The sequence below is a fragment of the Micropterus salmoides genome, unplaced genomic scaffold (genome assembly GCF_014851395.1).
Source record: "Micropterus salmoides isolate LMB-PRFRI ecotype aquatic unplaced genomic scaffold, ASM1485139v1 Ms_hic_scaffold_11, whole genome shotgun sequence".
Lineage (NCBI taxonomy): Eukaryota > Metazoa > Chordata > Actinopteri > Centrarchiformes > Centrarchidae > Micropterus > Micropterus salmoides.
The window spans coordinates 13,247,518-13,269,394 of NW_024040152.1; the positions used below are offsets into that span (position 1 = coordinate 13,247,518).

The window sequence follows — 21,877 nt, forward strand, 5'->3', positions numbered from 1 at the left end:
CGTTAAAACTGAATTTTCCATACAGAATTGAATACGAGTGCACTCCAGATTTAGCTGCAGCTAGCTGACCGTGTGCTCCCTATACCGCAGTTCTGTGCCATGCATGCAGCAAACTGAAAGCACTGTCTGTCTGAGCGTCTACGTGAAAAGAGAAGGAAGACATGGCTGGTAGTAGTGTCTTCAGAGTTGTTAAACACCTCAGCGCACTGAAGGAAGCCATCTGACTGTATGAGGGCAAGATCGTTGATGTCTGCAGGCAGAGTAGGCCTAGAGCTCTCCTGTCTGACTGGTCCACCAATAGCAGAGAAGATGACCCCTTGAGACACAGCCCTCCTCTTGCATAATGAGGCAGAAATGCATACAGAAATTAAAAAGGACAGGCAGAAATAAATACCATGGATGAAAATAAATAAGGTAAATAAATACAAAGGAAGAATAAAACAGACAAAAATATTAAAAACACACATAAATAAATACATTAAAAAAATTATTAATAAATAAAGTTGAAGATTATAACGGAGAATAAATAAATAAGGTAATTATAACAAAGGTGAATAAGTAAAGGCACTAATTAAAATATATACATTTATGGGGGCTGCTTCGTTAAAGGTCACTTCCTTTTGCCAGCAGGTGGCGCTATGACTGTGGGTGAATGGGCATACATGTGTTCAGGGCGGGACTGTCATCCTACATGTACACTTTGGTCCAGATGTGAGCATATACATGAACTTACAAAACTTCCTGTTTCATGGCGAATCATTGACACCACAGACAGCCCATTGACGAAAACTCGCAAATAGCACAACTTTTCATCGTCAATGCCTTTAGAAGGCACAGCAGAAATTTGACGTCGATCCGACTAAATCCCTAGGAGTTCATTAAAGTACGGAGTGTGTAAATCATCCAAAAATGGCCATAAATTCAAAATGGCCGACTTCCTGTTGACTTTAGGGTATGGGTTCTTGAGGCTTTTTTGTGCGTCTTGATATGATACATGTCCCCAGAAAATTTCGTATATGTAGGTTGAACGTGAACGAGGGGAAATCCTTTCCAATTTTCTAGGTGGCGCTAGCGAGTCATTTTGCCACGCCCATGCGTGAAACCCATAAAATACGAAATTTTCACCAGTTCTGACATGTTTGCAAAGTTTGGTGAGTTTCGAGTATGTTTAGGCCCTGTCAATGGAGCCTACTTTGCAGGAAAAAAAATATATATATAATCTTAGCAAATTCAATAGGGACCTCACACGGTCGTGCTCAGGCCCTAAATACCTTTTGTAAACATATGAAAATCATCTAAGTGTGCATGTGTCATGTAAGTATCATTATCAAGATTTTATATATAGGTAATGCAATGACCCCATGCACAGTTACATGAAAGCAAATAAGTATTTAGAAGACAGTGATAGTAACTGCAATGAGCCCAAAAACTGACATAAATACAGAGGAGTGTGTTGCGTTTCCTCTGTTCAGACACTTTTACAACTAATTTGATGCTGCTGGATTAAAATCATGAAGATAAGGTGTTATGTGCAGTGGACGAATAGACTGCCGACAACGCATACAGCAGCAGAACAACGTGTAGCATTTTTACAAGAGCAGCTAACACTGAGAGCTTCAGTTTATGCGCTGTTAGCAAGTCAGACAGACAAACCAAAGCTTAAAGTTAACTCACCCTGCGCTCACTGTAAGGTCATTTTCTTCAATCAAGTTTCCCTCAGCGCTCTCATATAAACTAAAATACGACCAGACTTCAGAGTGACTGAAAAATCTTCGTTGCTCTGTCTTCCGCGGTGTTGTCATTGACCCAAACAAACCCACGTTGCATACTGCACTTGCGTGCATGCTTCGCTAACTTTGGTTAATGCTGGACAATTTTTGCTGTGAGTTTATAATAGCGCGGTAACCAAAACCGGTTATCATGGTAATTAAAAAATGTACGGTAATAATAACAATCGGGAATTTTACCATGGTTTATCATTAAACCGGTAATCATTTCATCCCTAATACCAATTCATCTGCAATTACCTAATTTCAGCCGATAATGTATACACGCCGATTTATTAGCTGGGCTACAGGTAATCCCTGTCTGATTTCACAATACAATACTGTATTGATGTATTGTTACTCATCATAATGTTACATATTTTATTCTTTACTTTTAGTGTTATTTGGCCATGTAGATGGTTATGCTTTATTTGCTCAGGTTTTTACATATCAGTCCCTGGGGTTAACCCTGCCCCCTCAATACATGGAATTTGGAATTTTCTTTGATTGAACAATGACAGTAAAAAAAATTTAACTGAAGCAACATTGCTATTAATCCGATCCGACCTGATAGTGAGCAGTTTTCACTGGAACTACTTTTTCCCCCAAAGAATAAGTAGGAGTAATGGGAAGGGGCGGGGCGGAATTTAATTTATGTATGAGAAGATAACATTAGAGCTTAGTGGAAAAAATGTTTTTAACTCCGCCAGGCCTAAGCTCGAGGGGATCATACATTAGTTGTGTGTGCATCGGTCGACAAAAAATCTTGCATACGACTGGACCCATCAGCCTAACTTTTTTTTGTGCACATTTATGATTATATGCTCAAGTACCCCTCGTGGTTGCAGTGATTCACAATTTAGTATTAGTGATCAACAACCGCTTCAGTTTGGAATGCTGTTTCTGCTTGGGAGAAGTGTGTCGGCGGATTCTTTAGTTGGCATTTTCACTTTGAAATTGACATTTTACATCGCTGGTGTTTTGGAATTGTCCAAGGTTTGTTTATTCTGGTTACAACTTGATAATGGAAGCTGCATATTGTCTGTCCTTCATGCCTGCCCTGCACTTCCTGTTCCCCAACCACATGCCCCCAGGCCAATGTGAATTCATGGGATGGTGTAAAAATAGCACACCACTTTTATGGACATTTCACGCTTTATACTAGGTCACCTTACTTCTCTATGACATTCGCATGTAAAATGACGTGCCGTCTCAGCACATTATAAGTCAGAGCAGGGCTGCATGATTTGGAGAAAAATCATATTGCGATTATTGTGAACAATATTGCTATTTGCAGTTGCGATTCGATTATAATAGAACAATGGTACTATGAGTCTACATGCTTAATTATCAAGGAATGCGCGAAATACTGACATTTTGAAATGTGTATTTCTCAACTTGAACAAAGTTAAACAATACACTATTTATAACAATAGCTAGTAAAACAGATGTAAAACAGAACAAGGGGAGCATGTTGCTCTATGAAGGAGGAGGCGGCTAGAAGCAGCAAATATTGGCACACTGGTCTAATGCAGAGTCTCTATCCACAACCTGGAGGAGGAACTGTACATGAGTCTATTAAATAAATACTATAATGTTTAGTTAATAGCATACTGTTAGTATAACAGTAATATTAAATACTAAATTCATTAAAAATTCATATAATAGTAGGCTATACATTTTTACCACTAGTTGAATATTAGATCCAGTTACAGCTGTTCCATTTCTGTGGGTTGTTTTTACATTTACAAGACTTTACGCTTTTATCCAAAGCGACTTACATTTGAGGAACAACATACAATCATTAACAGAGCATAAATACAGCACAAGATCTACAACTGACAATACATATTAATAAAATCAGCAATAAATATTAGTAAGCGCTAATGGCACATATCGCATCAATGGGGGTAAATACCTAGGGAAAGAAGTTAGAGTTAACAAAAATTGCAATCAATACAAGATAATTGTAGGGGATAGAAGAAGAGCACAGGAAGTGCATGTTAAATGAGTTAGAGGTTATAAGAGGAAGTGTTCTCGGAAGAGATAAGTTTTCAACAGCTTCATGAAGTTAGAGAGGGACGCCCCTGCTCTGATGGCATGTGATAGCTCATTCCAACATCGTGGTGTCACAGATGCGAACAGCCGGGACTGTGAATGCTTTGTGTGAAGGGATGGCAGAGCCAGGCGGCGTTCGTTGGAGGAGCGTAGTGGCCGAGAAGGAACTTAAACTTGTATTATGGAGTTTAGGTAGATGGCTGCAGACCCAGTAGTCATTCTGTATGCAAGAATTAGTGACTTGAATCTGATTCTGAAGGCCACGGTTAGCCAGTGGAGGTCACACAGCAGTGGAGTGACATGCGTCCTTTTGGGCTGATCAAAAACCAGACGCTCTGCTGCATTCTGAACCATTTGTAGGGGTTTCACCACACAAGCTGGAAGACCCACTAGGAGGGCATTGCAATAGTCGAGGCGAGAGGTAACCATGGCCTGTACCAGAAGCTGGGTGGCATATTAGCTGCATTTCGACCAAAGGAACTATACCCCAGAACTAGGAAGCTTTGGAGGATCTCGCCGGACCAGGGTCTAAATGTAGTTCTAGGGTCTTCATTTTACCGCCCAAAAAATCCCAGCTCGGGGGGTAGTACTTTCCGAAAGTACCGGTACTGTGAGGGGGTGGGGCTTGCCTTGCAGTGAAAGTGTGAATGGGCAAGTAGAGGCTACTGGCTAACTGGAGAATGTCGGCTGTTTTTCTACGACTGCTCGTCTCTTTTCCACCTTTGCTTGCAAACCAATAAATCAAAATCAACAGTCAAGCCACACAAGTCTCGCCGATGTCGGCCTGAGATCATATGTTGGCATTAACTATATTGGAAACGGCAGCCAGCGTGCAGCGGTGTGTTTATGCTAAATACTGGGTCCTAAGTTGTTGTTTTAAGTTTTCATCAGTCAGGAGGTTTTACACAGAGCCGAAGTCGGTGTCCTCTCCAAAACAAGCGGAACAGCTGATTACAGCAGGTAATTAAGCTCGTTAAACATCAAGTTCCTCCGACACTCAGCTCTTGTCGCTGGAAATGTTTTAATAACCTTCCAAACTGTCGCGATTTTATTTGTGTGTTGCTTTCTCTGTGCTGGAGTTATTTTAAGAACTTTATGGCTTTAGTTTGTTTGGCTACTATTAAATGTGTAACGAACTTTATCATGTGTCTCTTCATTATAGCTCCCACACAAAAAAGCTGCTTTAAGGGTCCAGCACAGCCTGTAGTTTTTCATTATATTCCAGTCAAATCTGATGTTCTTTTATAAATGTTGCTCATGGATAGTGGTTACAAATAATGATGCCTGTGCATCGCTTTGTATGACGTACAGGCATACAGCCTACGTCAGCTAGTTAATTTGCCTAATCTTCGCAGGTCTTTAGACCACGGTGGAAATGCACACAACAGTGGGCTGAAGGAATCTTTTAGTTCCTTGAAAAGAGATCTGGGGACTTAAAAGCTGCTATGAGTGAGGTAGGGCCTGATTTTTCTGATGTTGTATAGAGCAAAGCGGCACAACCAAGAGACAGCAGCAACACGGTCTGAAAAGGACAGCTGGTCATCAATCATGACACCCAAGTTTCTCACCACTCTGGTTGGAGTGATGGTTGAGGAGCCAGTTTGTAGTTTGATGTTATGGTGGATAGATTGCTTGGCTGGAATGACCAAGAGTTCACTCTTAGAGAGGTTTAGTTGAAGGTGGCAAGCCTTCATCCATGCAGATTTGTCAGAGAGACAGTCTGTGATTCGCGCCGAGACGGTGGGGACGTCTGGCAGGAAGGATAGGTAGAATTGCGTATCATCAGCGTAGCAGTGGTAAGAGACGTGTGAGCGAATGATCAGCTCCAGTGAGGTGGTGTAAATTCAGAAGAGAAGGGGCCCTAGTACTGAGCCTTGAGGCAGTGGGAGGAGGATAATTGTCCTTGCCACAAAACATTGTAGGAACGCCCCGAGAGGTAAGATTCGAACCACAGTAGTGCTTTACCCGAGATGCCCATTGCTGAGTGCGCGGATAGGAGGATCATGTGATTGACTGTGTCAAAGGCAGCTGATAGGTCAAGCAGGATAAGAACCGAGGATTGGGCTGCAGCTTTAGCTGACCTTGGGGCTTCTGTTACAGACAAAAGAGCCGTTTCGGTTGGGGCTGGGCCCGAATATACGAATATTCGACCGTCGGTACACATTCGATTTTCAATTATGAGATTCGATTATTGGGGGGTTTTTTTCACGCACCTGACCTCCGCCGACAGCAGTGAACGCGACGCTCCAGTTCATATCAAAGGACAAACTAAATTAAGCCCTCAGCTGTGTGGGAGCACTTTAAACTGACTGATGACTGCAGTAGTGTGGAAGTTATGGCGTTAATTAATTTTACAATTGCTTAATTTCATTACAGATCAAAACAGTCAAATTTCCTTTTTCCTTATTTAAATAAGCCTAATTATATTAGGCCGATTGTAGAAGAAGAGCATTTTGTCGCTATAATTAAAATTAAAAGTGAATTTTGCATAATAATGTGTTAGATTTAGTTCCACTACCAACCATCATCCCGTGCGCTCTCCGCCTGGACCCCCGCCCGGGAAACTATTCCCAGATTCTGCTCCGATTATTCGCTCTTAATTACTGTTGAAGCTCAAAAAATGACATTCGGACCAGCTCTAGATCAAGTAGAGTGGGCACTCTTAAAACCAGACTGATATGGATCTAGGAGGTCATTCCGTGAGAGGAGTTCTGAGACCTGTTTAAAGACTGACCGTTTGATAGTTTTTGATAAAAATGGTAGAAGAGAAACTGGCTGATAGTTCTCAACTTGAGGTGGGTCAAGTGAGGGCTATTTAAGCAAGGGTGTAACCCGAGCCCTTTTGAAAGTGGTCGGGAAGGTTCCTGAAGCCAGAGAAGTATTTATCACATGAGTGATTGCCAGGACCACAGTAGGAGATATGGCTTGGAGGAGATTCGTAGGAATCGGGTCCAGTGGGCATGTAGTGGGAGGAGTAAACAAGGAGAGTGAAGTGCCATTGTCCTGGGATGGCAGAGGAACAGATGTAGTAGGACTGCTACATGTTAACCTTGGTGTTGAGCCTTTTGCGCCATTTCCCAAGGGAGATGGAGGGAGACATGTATAAGGACGGTTACATGGTAGGTTTTCCTGTGCTGTGCTCACACAGTGGGAGCTGACCAGGGCGGGAGTAGAAGGTTGATTTTGAGAGATTTAGAGAATTGGCTAGTTATAGTCGCCACTTTGCCTGTGAATAAGGCAGCAAAGGTATCAGCAGACAAGTTTGTGGGTGGTGGAGGAGGATTTAGTAGCATTTTAAAAGTAAATATATTAGATATTTATTATAAGAAAATAATTTCCTTGAGTCAGTAGCACTGCTAATTCTGTCATTATAGAACGCAGTTTTGGCAGCATTGATGCTTGTTGAGAAGGAGGATAGGAGCAGTTGGTAGTCCTTAAGGTTGGCAGGGTCTTTGTTTTTTTGCCATTTTCTTCCAGCGGCTCTGAGATCAGTACGGAGCCCACGGATGGTATCAGTTAGCCATGGGTGGGACTGGTTCGGGCGGGCAGGCTTGGTGGACAGAGGACACAGGCTATCCAGGCACGAGCTCAATGTAGAGCAAAGAGATTGTGCGGCATCGTTGACCTCGAGTGAGGAAAATGTGTTGAGGGGAGGTAGAACGGATGCTACCACTGAGGCAAAGTGAGTGGGAGACAGGTTACGGAGGTTGCGGCGGTGTGAGACCAGCGTTGCTGGAACAATGGGCTGTTCCTGTAGGCATACCGTGAACTGAATGAAAAAGTGGACAGACGTGTAGAGGAGTGACAGTTAAGCACTCGGTGGGACAGTTTCAGACAAGAACAAGGTCAAGCACCTTGCCAGCTTTGTGGGTCAGGGGGCTGAGAAACCGTGTTAGATCAAAGGACTGAATCAGAGACAGAAAGTCTGTTGAGTTTGATTTGTCCAAGTGAATGTTCATGTCACCGAGGACAAGTAATGGGCAGTCATGATCTGGGATTGAAGACAGCAGTGTGTCTAGCTCGTCCACAAAGTTACCCACTTGTCCCGGTGGACGGTAGATGACAATCACAGAGACCTTTACCGGAGTGGACACCAAGACAGCATGATATTTCGAAGGAGGCATAGTGTAGTGGTATTTTCTGGTTTGATCCAGGTCTCAGTGAGTGCCAGTAGCCCAAAAGATAATGCGTTAGCATAAGTAATGATAAAGTCAGCTTTGTTGACTGCAGACTGGCAGTTCCATGACCCGACAGAAGTAAACAGATGTGGGCGGTGTCTGTTTTAAAGGCTTGAGGAGTGCCTTATTTCTGTGCCTAATGGCACAATACCTCTTGAGTGCACTGGAAACAAGAGGAATAGTATGGTAGCACATGGCCTGAGTGTAGTTGTAGCCAGCAGCTTTAGGTGAGTAGGTGTGCTTCAGAAAAGGCAAGAAGCTACTCTTGTAGGTGGCCTTGCTTGGTAGCCTTGCACAGGAAGACTTGCTGGTCTTTACCCAAGTAGGTCTTCACAGAAGGAGCTGACGGTGACGCTTCAGTTATAGGTTTCAGTGAAGTAGTGTGAGTCTAATTGCATACAGGTGCATTCAGACTGATTACACCCAGCTGAGATCGCCCTCCGGATTAACAAGACAAAAGGTTGGTTTCAGTGGGTGGGACACACACCCAGTTGTTTGAGCTCGCTCAGTCGGCCTTCAGATTCTAGTAGAATGTTCAGTAAAGTGCAAAGTGATAGCACATCAAGAGTAAGAAAATAGAGTAAATTATTACCTCACTACTGCAAACTCTTACTTGCCCAATGGTGCTTTCCTGTGTTTTTATTCATTAAATCCTTATTCAAGCTTTACATTGGTCTCTAATTTGTTAATACAGTGAATTTCCCAGGAGTCTTGAGTTCTGTGACCTTATTTATATGCAGAAAAAAGCCAACTAAACCCTTTTGAGTTCACTGAAAGGCTAAAATTACAGAATGAGCAGTCTTATGAAGCGAAAAGGTACAGATAACTTCTTGATGTAACCTCCCACCCTCTTTGCTTTTCTCTGCCTGTTTACGTTCTCACTGTCAATCGCACTTCAGACTGAGAGATGTAATATGGTGTGTTCAGGCTCATAACTGAGGAAGGAAGTTCAAGTGAAGAAAAATGTTTCACTGCTGAGAATGTATGACCTTCTCTGCTAATGTGCTGCTGGGAGAAGGTCGAGGTCGTGTATTATAAACATTCTGGACTTAGATCAGCATTGAACAAATGGAAGGGTTTTTGATGTTTAAAAGGTTTGATGCTCTATTTTGTGAAAATGAAGTGGTATACTACTTTCTGTTCAGCATTTGAGAAAGGTATTTGTAGCTTTGGTGAGTGATGGTAATACCTGATGACTTACATACAATGAGAGGGTGAAATGTGCGTGTATGACACAACTTTTTCCTTGGTTGGCTGCAACTATAGTCAAACGGGGACATTGCAGCTAACAGTGCAGCGTGAAGTTGGGTACATGACTCATTCTGCTGTGATTCACATCACATAACCACATAAATAATGTAGTCTAGATTTCAGATTGAATACTCACATTGGTGAAGAAATATTTTTCACAAATGCAATTAATAAGAAAATAACTACTCTAACAGTTCAAACTTTGTTACATATCTATGTCCCGTCTGTGATTAAATGGGGAACCTGGAGCTATAATTCTTAATTAGTTCTTTTTTGCTGTCATGCCACAGCTTTTTACGCAAGTGCCCTTTTCTTGTGTGTCTGCCCATCTTTGTCCATGCAGTAGTGTTGCCTAAGAGCCTTGGGGCATTGACAGATGGGAGTGTAGAGAGCCCAGCCATGCACCCCACCCCCACCGTGGGCAGACCTCCAGGTCAGAGAGGACGCAAGCCAGGCCGCAGGAAAACCAAGGTGACGGGGCCCTGGAGTCAGAAGGGCTCAGCGTTGGGACCACAGAGCATCCAGCTAGCCAAAGGCCTGGAGCCCATCAAGATCCCCAAGAAACGAGGGCCCAAGCCTGGCAGTAAGGTGGGCATGAAGTGGTTTAGAGATGGCCATGCAGATAGTTGTGGTTATATTTTCCTAGATTTCACAATATCTGTGATTTATGCCTGTTCTACCATACACTGTAGGTGAAACTTAGACTATTTATTTGGTTCTAAAGGGACTAAGTCTGTCCACAGTGTGGTCTGTGCATTATCCAGAAAAATTTCGAAACATGTTGCCAATGAATTTTTCACTGCTGTGAGCACCACAGACAGGGTTCCATTTATCTTCATTGTATTGGGATGGCGGCAGAAATCTCAGAAGCAGATATCTCAAAACCAGGGGACAAAACCAAACTACTGTATCTGCATAGCTAAATACTATTGGTGGTGAAATTAAATTAGTTGAACTGGGACTCACATCTCCAAATTAGGGTTTTCTGTGACACACTGGGCACATGTTTGCACACAGTTGTTTTGCAAGCTTTGGTTGCAACATTTTGACCTTGGAACACATCTTGTTTTTTGATGGAGGAGCATTGTCATTGTAGAGTATCACAGAATGAAGACTCCCACTTGACTCTGTGTCTCATTTTCTCTGTGATTGAAGTTGGGTTGGGCAAAGAGAGCTGGCTGGCTGGAAGATGCCATGGCTGGCCCAGGGCGGCCAGTGACTGGCCCAGGGCGGCCAGTGACAGGTCCAGGGCGGCCAGTGACCGGTCCAGGGCGAACCAGGGGCAGACTGCCTGCCAACTGGGCACAGAGGATAGCTCTGCAGCAGGCCCAGACTCAGGCAGAACCCATCAAGATCCCAAAGAAAAGAGGGCCAAAGCCTGGCAGCAAGGTAGCCGTCCAGTACATACACATTAACACAGATATCACTGAACAACAGAGTATCACATTGTAGCATTTGACTGCATAGTGCTTATTGGGTAGAACACATAATAATACATACGTACATACAATAACAGGCTGTTTTGATGTTAAGATTTATTTCAACTCTGCCACATCCTGTTTCTGTTATTATTACCTTTCTGACCAGTCAGACTGGACTAGACCTCAGGAGAATTTGTTTCAAAATACTAAGCAGATTGAAAACATTTCTGAATAAATGCCCCCCTGTTTGTTGATGTTTTTCAACTTAGGCAGATTGAGCTGGTTTACATTTCAAAGGCACAATCAGTTACAAAAACACAGTGGTTGTCCACAACAACTATTGACAGCATCCAGTTTGTATGCTGGCAAAGCAGGTAACTGCACTCAAGTCCTAATAATGTACTGAAGATAGATTAATGGAAATACTTGGCAGAGTCATGAATGTTCTTTTTGATCGTTTTGTTTTCTGATGTTGTACCATGCTACATTTTGCGGAAGGCACTTTGTTTTATAAGTTCAAGAAAGAAGAATAAAAGTGCAACATAAGAGTCACATTTGATGCTATATTGTGAACTGTTCCCATCAAATGTTGGGGTGTTAATAAACCATTAAAGAAACAAATGCTATAAAATGTCCGAATGTGTGTGTTTGTATCCAGAGAAAACCAAGGGTGGTACCTAATCCAGTTCCCACGTCTCCCACCAGCAGCACCCCAGAGCCTGACACCAGTACTGTTCCTCTAGACAATGCCACCATCCCCAACTCTGCACTCCAGGCTCCCACAGGTACACAATATCCACAGACCTAGACCTACTGTATATTATTATTGATAGGTATACCTTTCTGGGATGTTCAGTGCCGGTGTAAGACTCAATCTGTCATGCTGTCACTCACACAGTATCACAACATTATATGTTGTGTTTGCAACAGGATCTGACAAACAGTGGTTAACACATGCCAACAACGTTTAAAATCAGCCTAGTGGTCCTTTAAATAAATCAAAATTACATTTTGGTGGATGAGAGAAGGCATATAACCTTCAGTATTGACTCTTCTTGTTGTTTTGCCCCCTAGTTTGTGTGTACCTAAACAAATACGGCAAGGTGGGACCCCATTTGGACCTGCGGCGTATTCAGCAGCTCCCTGACCACTTTGGGCCAGGCCGGGCCTCTTCAGTGCTTCAGCAGTGTGTTCAAGCTTGCGTAGACTCAGCCCACAACCAGGGCACAGTCTTTTCCTGTCTCAAGTCTGGACAAGGAGGTGAAGTCATTTCAGGTGGGAATTATGCTTATATTTGTTTACTTATCTTCCATTACATCAGAATGTAGTGCTGGTATCAAATAAAAAAAAAATTCTGTCTATTCTATTGTAATTGTTACATAACATCTGAGGTCTAAAAACCTTTGTATAAAGCTCACCCTCACATTAGTGAACAGGTTTTACTCTTTTACTCCATGTTAAACAAAAGACTGTAAACCTCCTATAGCAGAATTTGATCCTCTGTCATTTGCCCATTTGCCCTATCTAGCCTACTTTGACCAGCAGCAGCACACCCTGACCTTGCCCACAGTCAGCAGTGTCACCTACGTCCTCCGCTTCCTAGAAAAACTCTGCCACAACCTTCACTGCGATCCTCTGTTTGGAAGCCAACCTGTCGCCAGAGGAAGCCTGCACTACGACAGTCACACATACACTGCAGGTTAATGCTACTTTTCTCTACATTGTGTTAGTCTAATTGAATGTAAATTAAATTTTCAGCAGCTATTGAAATTTTTGTCCTCATTAATAGAAACAAATCTGATAGCTAGGGATTTTTTTATTATGCTGGAAACCAACAGTAGACATTACACATTTTCCAGATAGCAGTTTGATTGTATGTATACACATCGAGAATAAAACAAAAGAATAAAACACTGCTACATAATACATTTCATATAGATTGTACTTAATGTCTTAATGAACCAAGCTTTACGGCACCAGTTTTGGTTCTTTTAGTGTGTGTGTTTTCTTTAAGAGATAAAAACTCCACGCAGCAAAAGAAAAACTGTGTGCCTTAGTGGTGTGGAAATGTTGGCAGTTACCCTCTAAAAACACTAATCTTGTAAATAGTCAAGGGAGGCGTCCCCTATGTGTCGGCTATATTTTACACTGCTGTACAAAAGGCAAATAACTTGTTTTAATGTGGGAAACTTTATATTCCATGCCTAGAGTTTAGATTTTTTGGGAACAAAATAAAACAGACAAAGAAACTTTGGTGGCTAGCAGATATACAGCCGTTTAATAGTCTGCTGACAGCAAAGTTCTTTGTTGCAGTGGAGTACAAGAATTTGCAGGAAATATGCTGGTCATCGCCATGTTTATTTCTTGTTGTAAATATAGATTGCCTCCTATTGATCATTAGGGCTGCAACTAACAATTCTTTTTATTGTTTATTATTTTCTTGATTAATTGATTAGTTGTTTAAGTGTCAGGAAATTATCAAAAATGTTGATCACCAAACCATAAGAAGACGTCCTGTTTTGTCCACAACCCAAAGATATTCACTTTACTGTCATAAGAGTAATGAAAACAGGAAATATTTACATTTAAGAAGCTGGAATCCGACAATTTTCCTTCAAACCAATTAATTGATTATCAAAATAGTTGATGATTAATTTAATAACACCTAGTCGATTTATTCGATTAATTGTTGCAGCTCTATTGATCATCCCACAAGTCAAAACCTTCTAGTGTGATGTGTAGAGGGTTAAATTGTTGATGCTGAGCGTGTGTTCTTGCTGATGCTATTTTAGTTTCCTGAAGTCATTATTTAATTAATGATTCATGGTATCACATGACATAAAACAGTTTTTACTGACTCAAGCCAAATTAATTGTATTTAAAACTGTACCCGCTTTGACAGGTTCTGTATTTCCAGTACTCAAACTAGAAAAACATGTCTGTACTTCTCTGTGGTAGTTTTTTTTTTTTTTTCGTTTCTTTCTGCATTCGGCCTCTTTGACCAAAAGAAGTGTTAACAAGTGAAATACAGCCTGGCCCACTTACCTTTATCATCTGTAGCTGTTGTTCATGTGCTGGTTTTAGAGAGGAGAAGTTTTGGAGACAACCTGACGACGGGCCCGGGCCGAGGCAACAAGCGGTTCCTACAAGACTACAACAGTCCCCTGCCTCAGAAACTGGCCAAAACCCCCCGGCACTCTACTGATGGTATATTACTTTTGTGACTCTTGTGATTTTTTTCTTTTTATCTACCCTGGGCTTCAGTTCTGTACCTCCTTATTTATATTTAGATAGAGCAAGTAAAAAATATTTGGTTTGTTGGTTGATGTTAGTAGTAGTCAGACGACCACAAAGTTGGATTTTCTGACCAGTTTGCTGATCCCTAATAGAGCACAGTATTGTCACTTTTTATGATTGGCGTATATTCCACTGGTAGGACAGTAATAAGTTATTTCTCCGGTATATTTGCCATTTTGCTATACCCCTTGCATTGCTGGATAAATGTATATGTGCGATGTACTGCTCCTGGCTAGTTAATTTCTGTTTTGTAAAATTACTTTGGATACTATATTCATTTGTTCTTTATTTATGTGTAGAAACACAAAATGGAAATACACTTAAAGCAAAGGATTTTCTTGATTACACAAGCCTTTCACTTGTGTATAGTATTTGTTTATATTATCAGTAGCTCTCACCTGTAATGCTGCAACACATTTGATGTAAGACATTTAATTTTAATAATTGAATGCTCAGAGTTGTCCAGTAAATCCTTATATAATCATATAAAAGGAGGTTGTAAAACACAAGAAGCTCTTGGTTCAGGAGTGAGTGGTTTTAAGTTCTGGAGCAGGAGGTTAATCATTTAATCATCTTTCAATTTCCTTCTATTTTAATTAAGTTAATGGAATATTTGAAGAGATTTATGTAAACGGGTAATATCCCCCTTAAAAGGTGTCTTCCGCATGTATAAAAGCTCCAAACACAGTCACAGTGGTTTCCCCTTTTGGTATTTTGGTTATGTTTAAGCTATGTGTAATCTATGTGTTTGCATTGTCCCCAGGTGAGTCCTTCATGGAGAACAGTGTTGCCGCATCAGAGCACTTAAAAAAGAGCCCTCTTTCTCCCAACTCTATAATTCAAACTCCCGGCCTGAGGTCTCCCTCCAAGCTGCTACATCATAGAAACTCTACAGGTAGGAAAAGACCATAGACTGTATAAAAGAAGTGGACGTAGTCACTGTGATATCACCCATTGGTTTGTGGACTACCGTTTTGAAGCTTCAAAATTGGTGTTTTGTTTTGGGGTTTTTTTGGAACTAGAAGTGACCGTATGTGAGCAAGAGGGTGGAGCTGGGGAGGAGTGAGGGCTGATGTAGCCATGCATTTGTTCCCTTTCAAACTCAGTTTGCTGGTGAATATACATTTTATCCAGCATATTAAATTATCAGCAACCGCTAACTAGCTAGGTTGGTTGGCACCATGCATCCCTTATTCACGTTAACTGGGATGCTAATTTTGGCTAGCGAAACACAGGCTTAAAACAACATAAACAGCCAACTGCTTAGAGTGTCTTTCAGTACCACCAAAAGTTAAGCAAGACATTTTTTAGCTTTAGTTTGCTGTCAAAAAAAAAACAAGGTAGCCAGGTCCTAAAGCATACCCTGCTTTATCTTCTATTTTACTCTAAACCATACTTTACAAAATTAACATCATGCTTATTGAACACTTGAAACTAGTGATTGAGACCATAAACACATTAGGAGAGTGTTTACAGAGTAAAATCAAGTTAAAAGTAGGATAATTTTGTCATGGATTCCTATGCAATCTGACTTCTTTTTGCAACCAGAGTTGTTGTCCCCTGCTGACCATTGGTAAGAATGCAGGTTTAAATCACTTCGGCATTGGCTTAACTTTTCAGACACAGAAATTCTCGCCATAAAGAGACACTGATACAGGAAACACTAAATAAATAAATAATGAAATACGGTCCAAGAAGTCCAGTTAGAGTACAGATCCATGAAATTGTAGATTTAAAGCTTTCAAACTAGATAGTTGGAATGACTTTAGTGTTTAAACAAGTTTAGTCAGCATACTGTAAAACTTCAATTAATGGCCCGGGCTTTTATTTGCTTCAGTCGCTGAACTTACCCTGCCTGTATTTGGAACATCTATATGGGACAGGCCTTTAATTCCTTTCACACAAAACTCCTACTCAGTAAAGACTGGAAATAGGCTACCATCAAATTGTTTATTTCAACAAGCATGAATATTACTTTTAGAAAAATCTGGCCTTTTTCGTGTCTTGTTTACCATACCAAAAAATCTGAATTGTAAAATTTACTTAACGATTAAATTGTGGAAAATCTAACTAATCAAATCTAGCATGTCCATATTGACAAAAGTTGAAACATCTACATTTGGATGCACGATCTAAACAGCTTTGAACTAGCTCGAGCAGGTGACCCGGCGGGCTTTAAGAGGTTTTATATATCCAAAGGCTTTTAATTGAGACCCGCATTTATTTGTCAAAACGTGTAGCCCACCAGGCCATTAAAAAGGGCAGGCGTCTAATTGGGACTAGGCTTTGAAGTTTTACGGTATACAGTCCACATGGTTATTAATTTAACTCCTCCCAGCCCCTTGCAGACCTAGGAAGATACGGAACATTTACATCACGCGGACCCTCACGGCCATTTGGATACAAGAAATATAATTTGAGCTTTAGATGTTTTTTCAGAAACAATACAGCAGGGTTTACAACTCTGTTAAATCAGCTGAGGACACATTGACTGGAGGCTAAAGTGTATTATAGTGCTCGGTCAGTTAGTGGATAATTGTGAAAAACTACCATAACAGTAGAGCCCATTTTCTGAATGAATGACTGTCTTTATGGATTTGAGTGTGTTGCTTTTGCACTCTCAGGCTCAGGCAGTTTCCGAGAGAGCCCGAGACCTAGTGGTCAGGACCCTAACCTGTGGACAGTAGAGGATGTCATGCAGTATATCAGAGAGATCGACCCAGTGCTGGCCCCACATGCTGACCTCTTCAGGAAACATGTATGTATTCTCTCATAATGTGAAGAGGCTAAAAATGATTGTGTTTCAACCTACATATGGAATCTGGTATAATTGTTTAATCATACACCTGACAGTATACCTTAAAAAATCCCTGACTTTGTGCATGTATCTAGAGGAACCGATGCTGTTTTGAAGGCAAAGGGTGGTCACACCAAATATTGATTTGATTTAGGTTTTTCTTCTGTTTAGTCACTTTGCGTTTTGTTAACTGTCTATTTTTGAAAGCATTCTTACTTTACAGCATTTTTCCAGACCTAAAACGTTTTTTGTTTTGATTATCCCTCCCCCTGCTAACAGGAGATTGACGGCAAAGCACTCCTGTTGCTGCGTAGCGACATGATGATGAAATACATGGGCCTGAAGCTCGGTCCTGCTCTCAAACTCACCTTCCACATTGACAAGCTCAAACGGGCTTGAGAAGGTCCGCTGGCTAGCGGCAGCCTTCCAAAGGACTAAACTCCAACCCCATCTCCCTGTTCTAGGATCAGTATATCATGCACTGCATATTGGACATATACTGACCATTTACATGTAGCAACTTCCATCAGACCACCATATCTGGTATTACATACCCTGTTCTGACCTCATCCAATGAGGAATGTTTATTTTGTGTAGCACAATCCAGCCCTAAGGCAGCATGGGATACGTAGGATCACCCACTTGTCTGTCATCTGTTTTCATTTCAGTATAACTTGAAGAGTCATATGTGGCCATTTTAACTGTAAAAGGCTTTTTTGGCCTGCTTTTATTATGTTACATTTATTCTGTACATTTCATATTTTGTACTTATATATGGACTTGTATTTTTGCCTTTTTCAACGGTTTGTGTGGGATATTCTAAAAGAAAGAAAGCCCTAAAGGAATAAAAGAAAACGCTACATTCATCCCAATATTTTGGAAGGCTTCTGATTAATGTCTCTGTTTGAGGCACGATTTTGCAACTACAATATTAATTATGGGAAGAAAAACGTGTTTTATGAAAAGAAATTTATTCTGAAAAATACTGCCATGAGGAAATCTGTCTTTTCTCTTATTCTGGATGTTGTTTACAATGCCTTGTCCTGTATTTGTTATTTGTACTTTTTTAATTTTTTATACTATATTATTAGAATTCCTACATGGAGAGCCCTATCATGCTTAACATTGTTCAATAAATATATAATAATTCAACTGTTAATTTTTTCTGTGCTGTTTGCGATCTCAACCTTTTACAATTTGTAATTACATCTTATTTGCTCCTGTGTTTATACTCTGTTGCTCCATAAATTGATTTGTTAACTTATTTGAATTAGGGCAGTATTTAGTCCCCTTTTAATTTGTCTTATCTTATCATAAAGACACATTACATGCACACCCACAAATGTAGGTTTGGCGAGTCTGACATTTAGAGGCTGCAAAAGTTATTTTTAAAGTATAATGAGTTGGCATTGGCAAGTTAGTTTAATAGCGTGCTTGCATATTGATTAACATTGTTATTAATTAATTTGTATTTTATGAATACATTTAGTGCCACTTCCTGGTTTCTTTTTTTTTTTATCTACAGTAGTTCACCAACAGAGGGCAATGCAGCCCTGTCCACCTTTTTGCAGTCATTATCTTCTTCATTGTCTCCTTGGGACTTGCTGACATGTGCTGCCATGGGTGGCCACTGCTCCATCTGGTAAACTCAGCATGATAATCTAAGTGATATTTTTATACCACCTAAAGATGACTTCATGTGATTATTATTGTCAGTATTTCTCCTGTATTGCTGTGTAGGTATTTCATTTGTTCCCAATATTTAAAGACCCTCTCTTTAATGATTATGTGGACCTATTGTTCATGCTGTTTCTGGTAAATATTGCTGTCATTTTTTCTGTCAGTACATGAGTGGGCCATTAGGCTTGTGGGCAAAAAAATTATCTACTGAAGCAACTCAGCACAAGACAGTAACCCTAACCACATCCTTCTAGTGAAAACAGGAAAACACATGACGTATGGGTTGAAAACAGTGACCAAACCCACTTATTCTAACTGACACAGATGAGTATGAATGCCTGTCTCTGTGTGTGAGCATATGACACACACACACAATCTGTGCTGTGTTTGTGTGTTATGCTCAGGCACATGTGACAAGCACAGAGCTTGTGGCTGATGTCTCTGCTTGTTGATGTGTAATAGTAGCCAAAGTGTTGTGCATGAAGCCAGTGCTATTTATAGTAAGCAACAGCTTCTTGTGCTGCATATTGTGTTTGTGAAGGTTGTGAAGTGAGTTTTTACTTTAGCTCCTAACACTACAGTGGGATTTTTAGGTGCCATTCTTATTTTGCTACTAGAGCAGCAGGCAGGGCTCTTTTAAGTATAGAGGTGAATATTCAACATCACTGGCTAGGTCCTTAGAAAATTTGCATGCAAGATAACTTTTCTTTATTGTTATGACATATATGTTAGATATTTTGGGGAAATTCTGCCGCTGATATTTACCAACAATGCTCTGCAGTGCTCCTGAGTCATACACTGTCTTTGCCCCAACAGTTGTACACCATATAGAGCAGCGAAACAGTTTCAGTATGTATGAAAGGAAGTTTTGCGGGCTTGCAGATTAGTCATAACAGTGAGAAAAAAAACGACTTTCTCAGGTCTTTGCTTCAGTTGTCATGTTATGGCATGAAAATACTATATTCTCTGCATAATCAGCCTGGCACCTTACACTCTGCAGACAAGTGTGTGCACAGTTAGAGAGAAACAATGTAAAAATAAAGTGCTCAGTCAACCACCTTCTCTCCAGCTGATACCAGAATTCCCAGCATGCCTTTGGGCTGTCAGTTGAGGTGCTTACAGTTCAGGTGAGGGTCCTGCTGGCCTCAGATCATGGTGGGCCTGCAAAGCCCTGAGGCCTATGTTATAAAAGAATGTACTTGAATTTCTTTGTCAGGTTGATCTTTGGATCATGTTTCCAGATTGTGCAAACTGCATTATGTGTATTGTATAAATACTTCAAGAATTCTGAGTACACAGGTCCACACTTCAGTTACTGCAGATATAAACTAATATTTATTTTGCAATGCAGTGAGCACCACACAACATTCTGCAGTATAGGGCAATTTTGTCTTGTTATTGGCCGGTCAACGAACAAAACTGCTGAGGGTTTATATAACCAAATAATGAAGAATGGAAAAGAAAATATTATCACACATCAGAGGAACCGTAACATCTCAGAGACATACCCAATGCTAAATCAAATTTGATTTCATCACCTTTAATAAATGAGGCTGCAGACCTGCTTCACATACTTATCTCCTGTGACTTTTGATTGGGAGATAATATCAGAACTCTGTCTTGATAGCCCCTCACCCCAACACACTCACCCTGTGCCTACAGATGATGTGGACAGGCTAATGTCAGTGTTTTCCTGCAAGGAAAATGTTGGTCACACGGCAGTGTGGGTATTATCTATCCAGGGATCACACATAAACGCACAAAAAAATCCCACAAACCCTGAAAAGCCGAGGTATGACAAATGAAATTCCATGTTCACATTACTTTCCTTGGCATTAACACATTGATATTACAGTTAATTGAGATTTCACCAGCATGATAACACTTGAAAAGCCCCACAAGAACTGCTCTCTTGTATTAATTCCACCCCCAGCCTATAGCCTGTTACTCTGTCTTTGGTAGCATGTGCTTGTCACTGTCACCAGATTAGCACGCAGGCTTAAAGCCCTGCTCACAAAGACACTGTGTACAGAACATGGCTTGCGCTAATACTGTTTCCCTCAATTCTAACCCACAAACATGTAACTCTCCTGGGCTAGGCCAAATAATATCCTTGCTCACATTAAATTACAGGAGGTGAACACAATATTAACTTCCTGCAACAAATGACTACCTTTGTGAACCTTATAATGTTCATTTTTGTTGAGACTGTCAGATTCACATCTATTTTATATTGTACAGTAAAGCATAAAAAGGAACACTAGTCGATTTAACACCTTGCTAAAATGTTGATGCTGTGATCAACATTTTAACCTTCAAAAGGGTCATATTTACACTGATTTTGTGTTGAGTTGTATTGAATTTTTCAAATGTTGTGAAATGTTTCTTTGGTATATGTTTAGCACATTTCACACAAACTGCAAAACAATTAAGTTGATTTAAATTTATTTCTATGGCTGAATAGGTTTGAATTACACAATAAAACCCTTTCCATCTGGTAATCTGACAATTAAAAGACTAACAAATAAATAATATACTCAACATAATTTTGACAAGGGATGTTTCTAGTTCAGCTCTACTGGACATGCGCAGACACCAAAGTAAATGTTCTGCCACTGTTGCGAAACAGCAGCTCTGCTCAGTTTGGCTCAACTGTGTAAATCACACAACCCTTAAATATTTACCACCTTTAGACATTGTTGGGACATTTCGATGTGTTTGAGTCGGCTCGACTGAGAAGTGTCAGCTGTGTGAAGGAAAATAAATTATTTACACCTCCTCCTCCTACTTCAAAGAGCTTGGCAAACCATTCAACCCCAGATTTGAAGAGGGGGAGGGGTCGACAGAGGAGTTGCTAGTCACATTTAACACAAAACATGCCAAAAACCTCAAAACTCTCTTGTTAAAGCAGGCTAGTTCAAACATGTCCCTTGTTAATAAATAACTCATCCTCTCATCTGGGAAAGTCACATTTTCTTCCCACTTTGTGTATTTCACTCTTTGAGTTACAGTAATTGCACAGGGGGTTTCTTGACATGACATGACTTTTTTTTTTTATTTCAAAATTAGCACTCCGATGAAGGTAATGCTCATTTTAATCATACTGTTTCGAAATGAGTACATCTTTATTTAATACAATTTTCTGGATATTCTTTCACTTATGGGATTTTCTCATTTACACCAACAACTGATCCAACTTAATCTACCAACATACTGTAGATGGAAGGATCCCAATGACCAAAGATGGCTGCACACTGATATTGAGGTAACCCTGTTAGCCTGTTTGATCAGGTTGTGTGCTGATGCTGTGTGTGTGTGCATGTGAAGACCTGACCATGCGTGACAACAGCAAATGACCACCTATCCATCATTGGCAGTAGGACCTGAGATTACCATGAGCTCAGGCTTGGCACCAGCTGGACCAAAGCC

At 40.6% G+C, this 21,877-nt stretch overlaps 1 protein-coding gene across 1 annotated transcript; it reads left to right on the forward strand.

Annotated features, from left to right (window-relative positions):
- Nucleotides 1-8,185: 8,185 nt before the first annotated feature.
- On the forward strand, nucleotides 8,186-17,927 carry LOC119898267 (polycomb protein SCMH1-like). Its single transcript, XM_038712456.1, has 10 exons — nucleotides 8,186-8,229; nucleotides 9,544-9,841; nucleotides 10,409-10,642; nucleotides 11,333-11,459; nucleotides 11,749-11,949; nucleotides 12,203-12,373; nucleotides 13,759-13,881; nucleotides 14,735-14,866; nucleotides 16,596-16,729; nucleotides 17,048-17,927. Exons 1-10 carry the CDS (start codon nucleotides 8,186-8,188, stop codon nucleotides 17,165-17,167), a joined length of 1,584 nt encoding a protein of 527 aa, XP_038568384.1. The 3' UTR covers nucleotides 17,168-17,927.
- The last annotated feature ends 3,950 nt before the right edge of the window (nucleotides 17,928-21,877 follow it).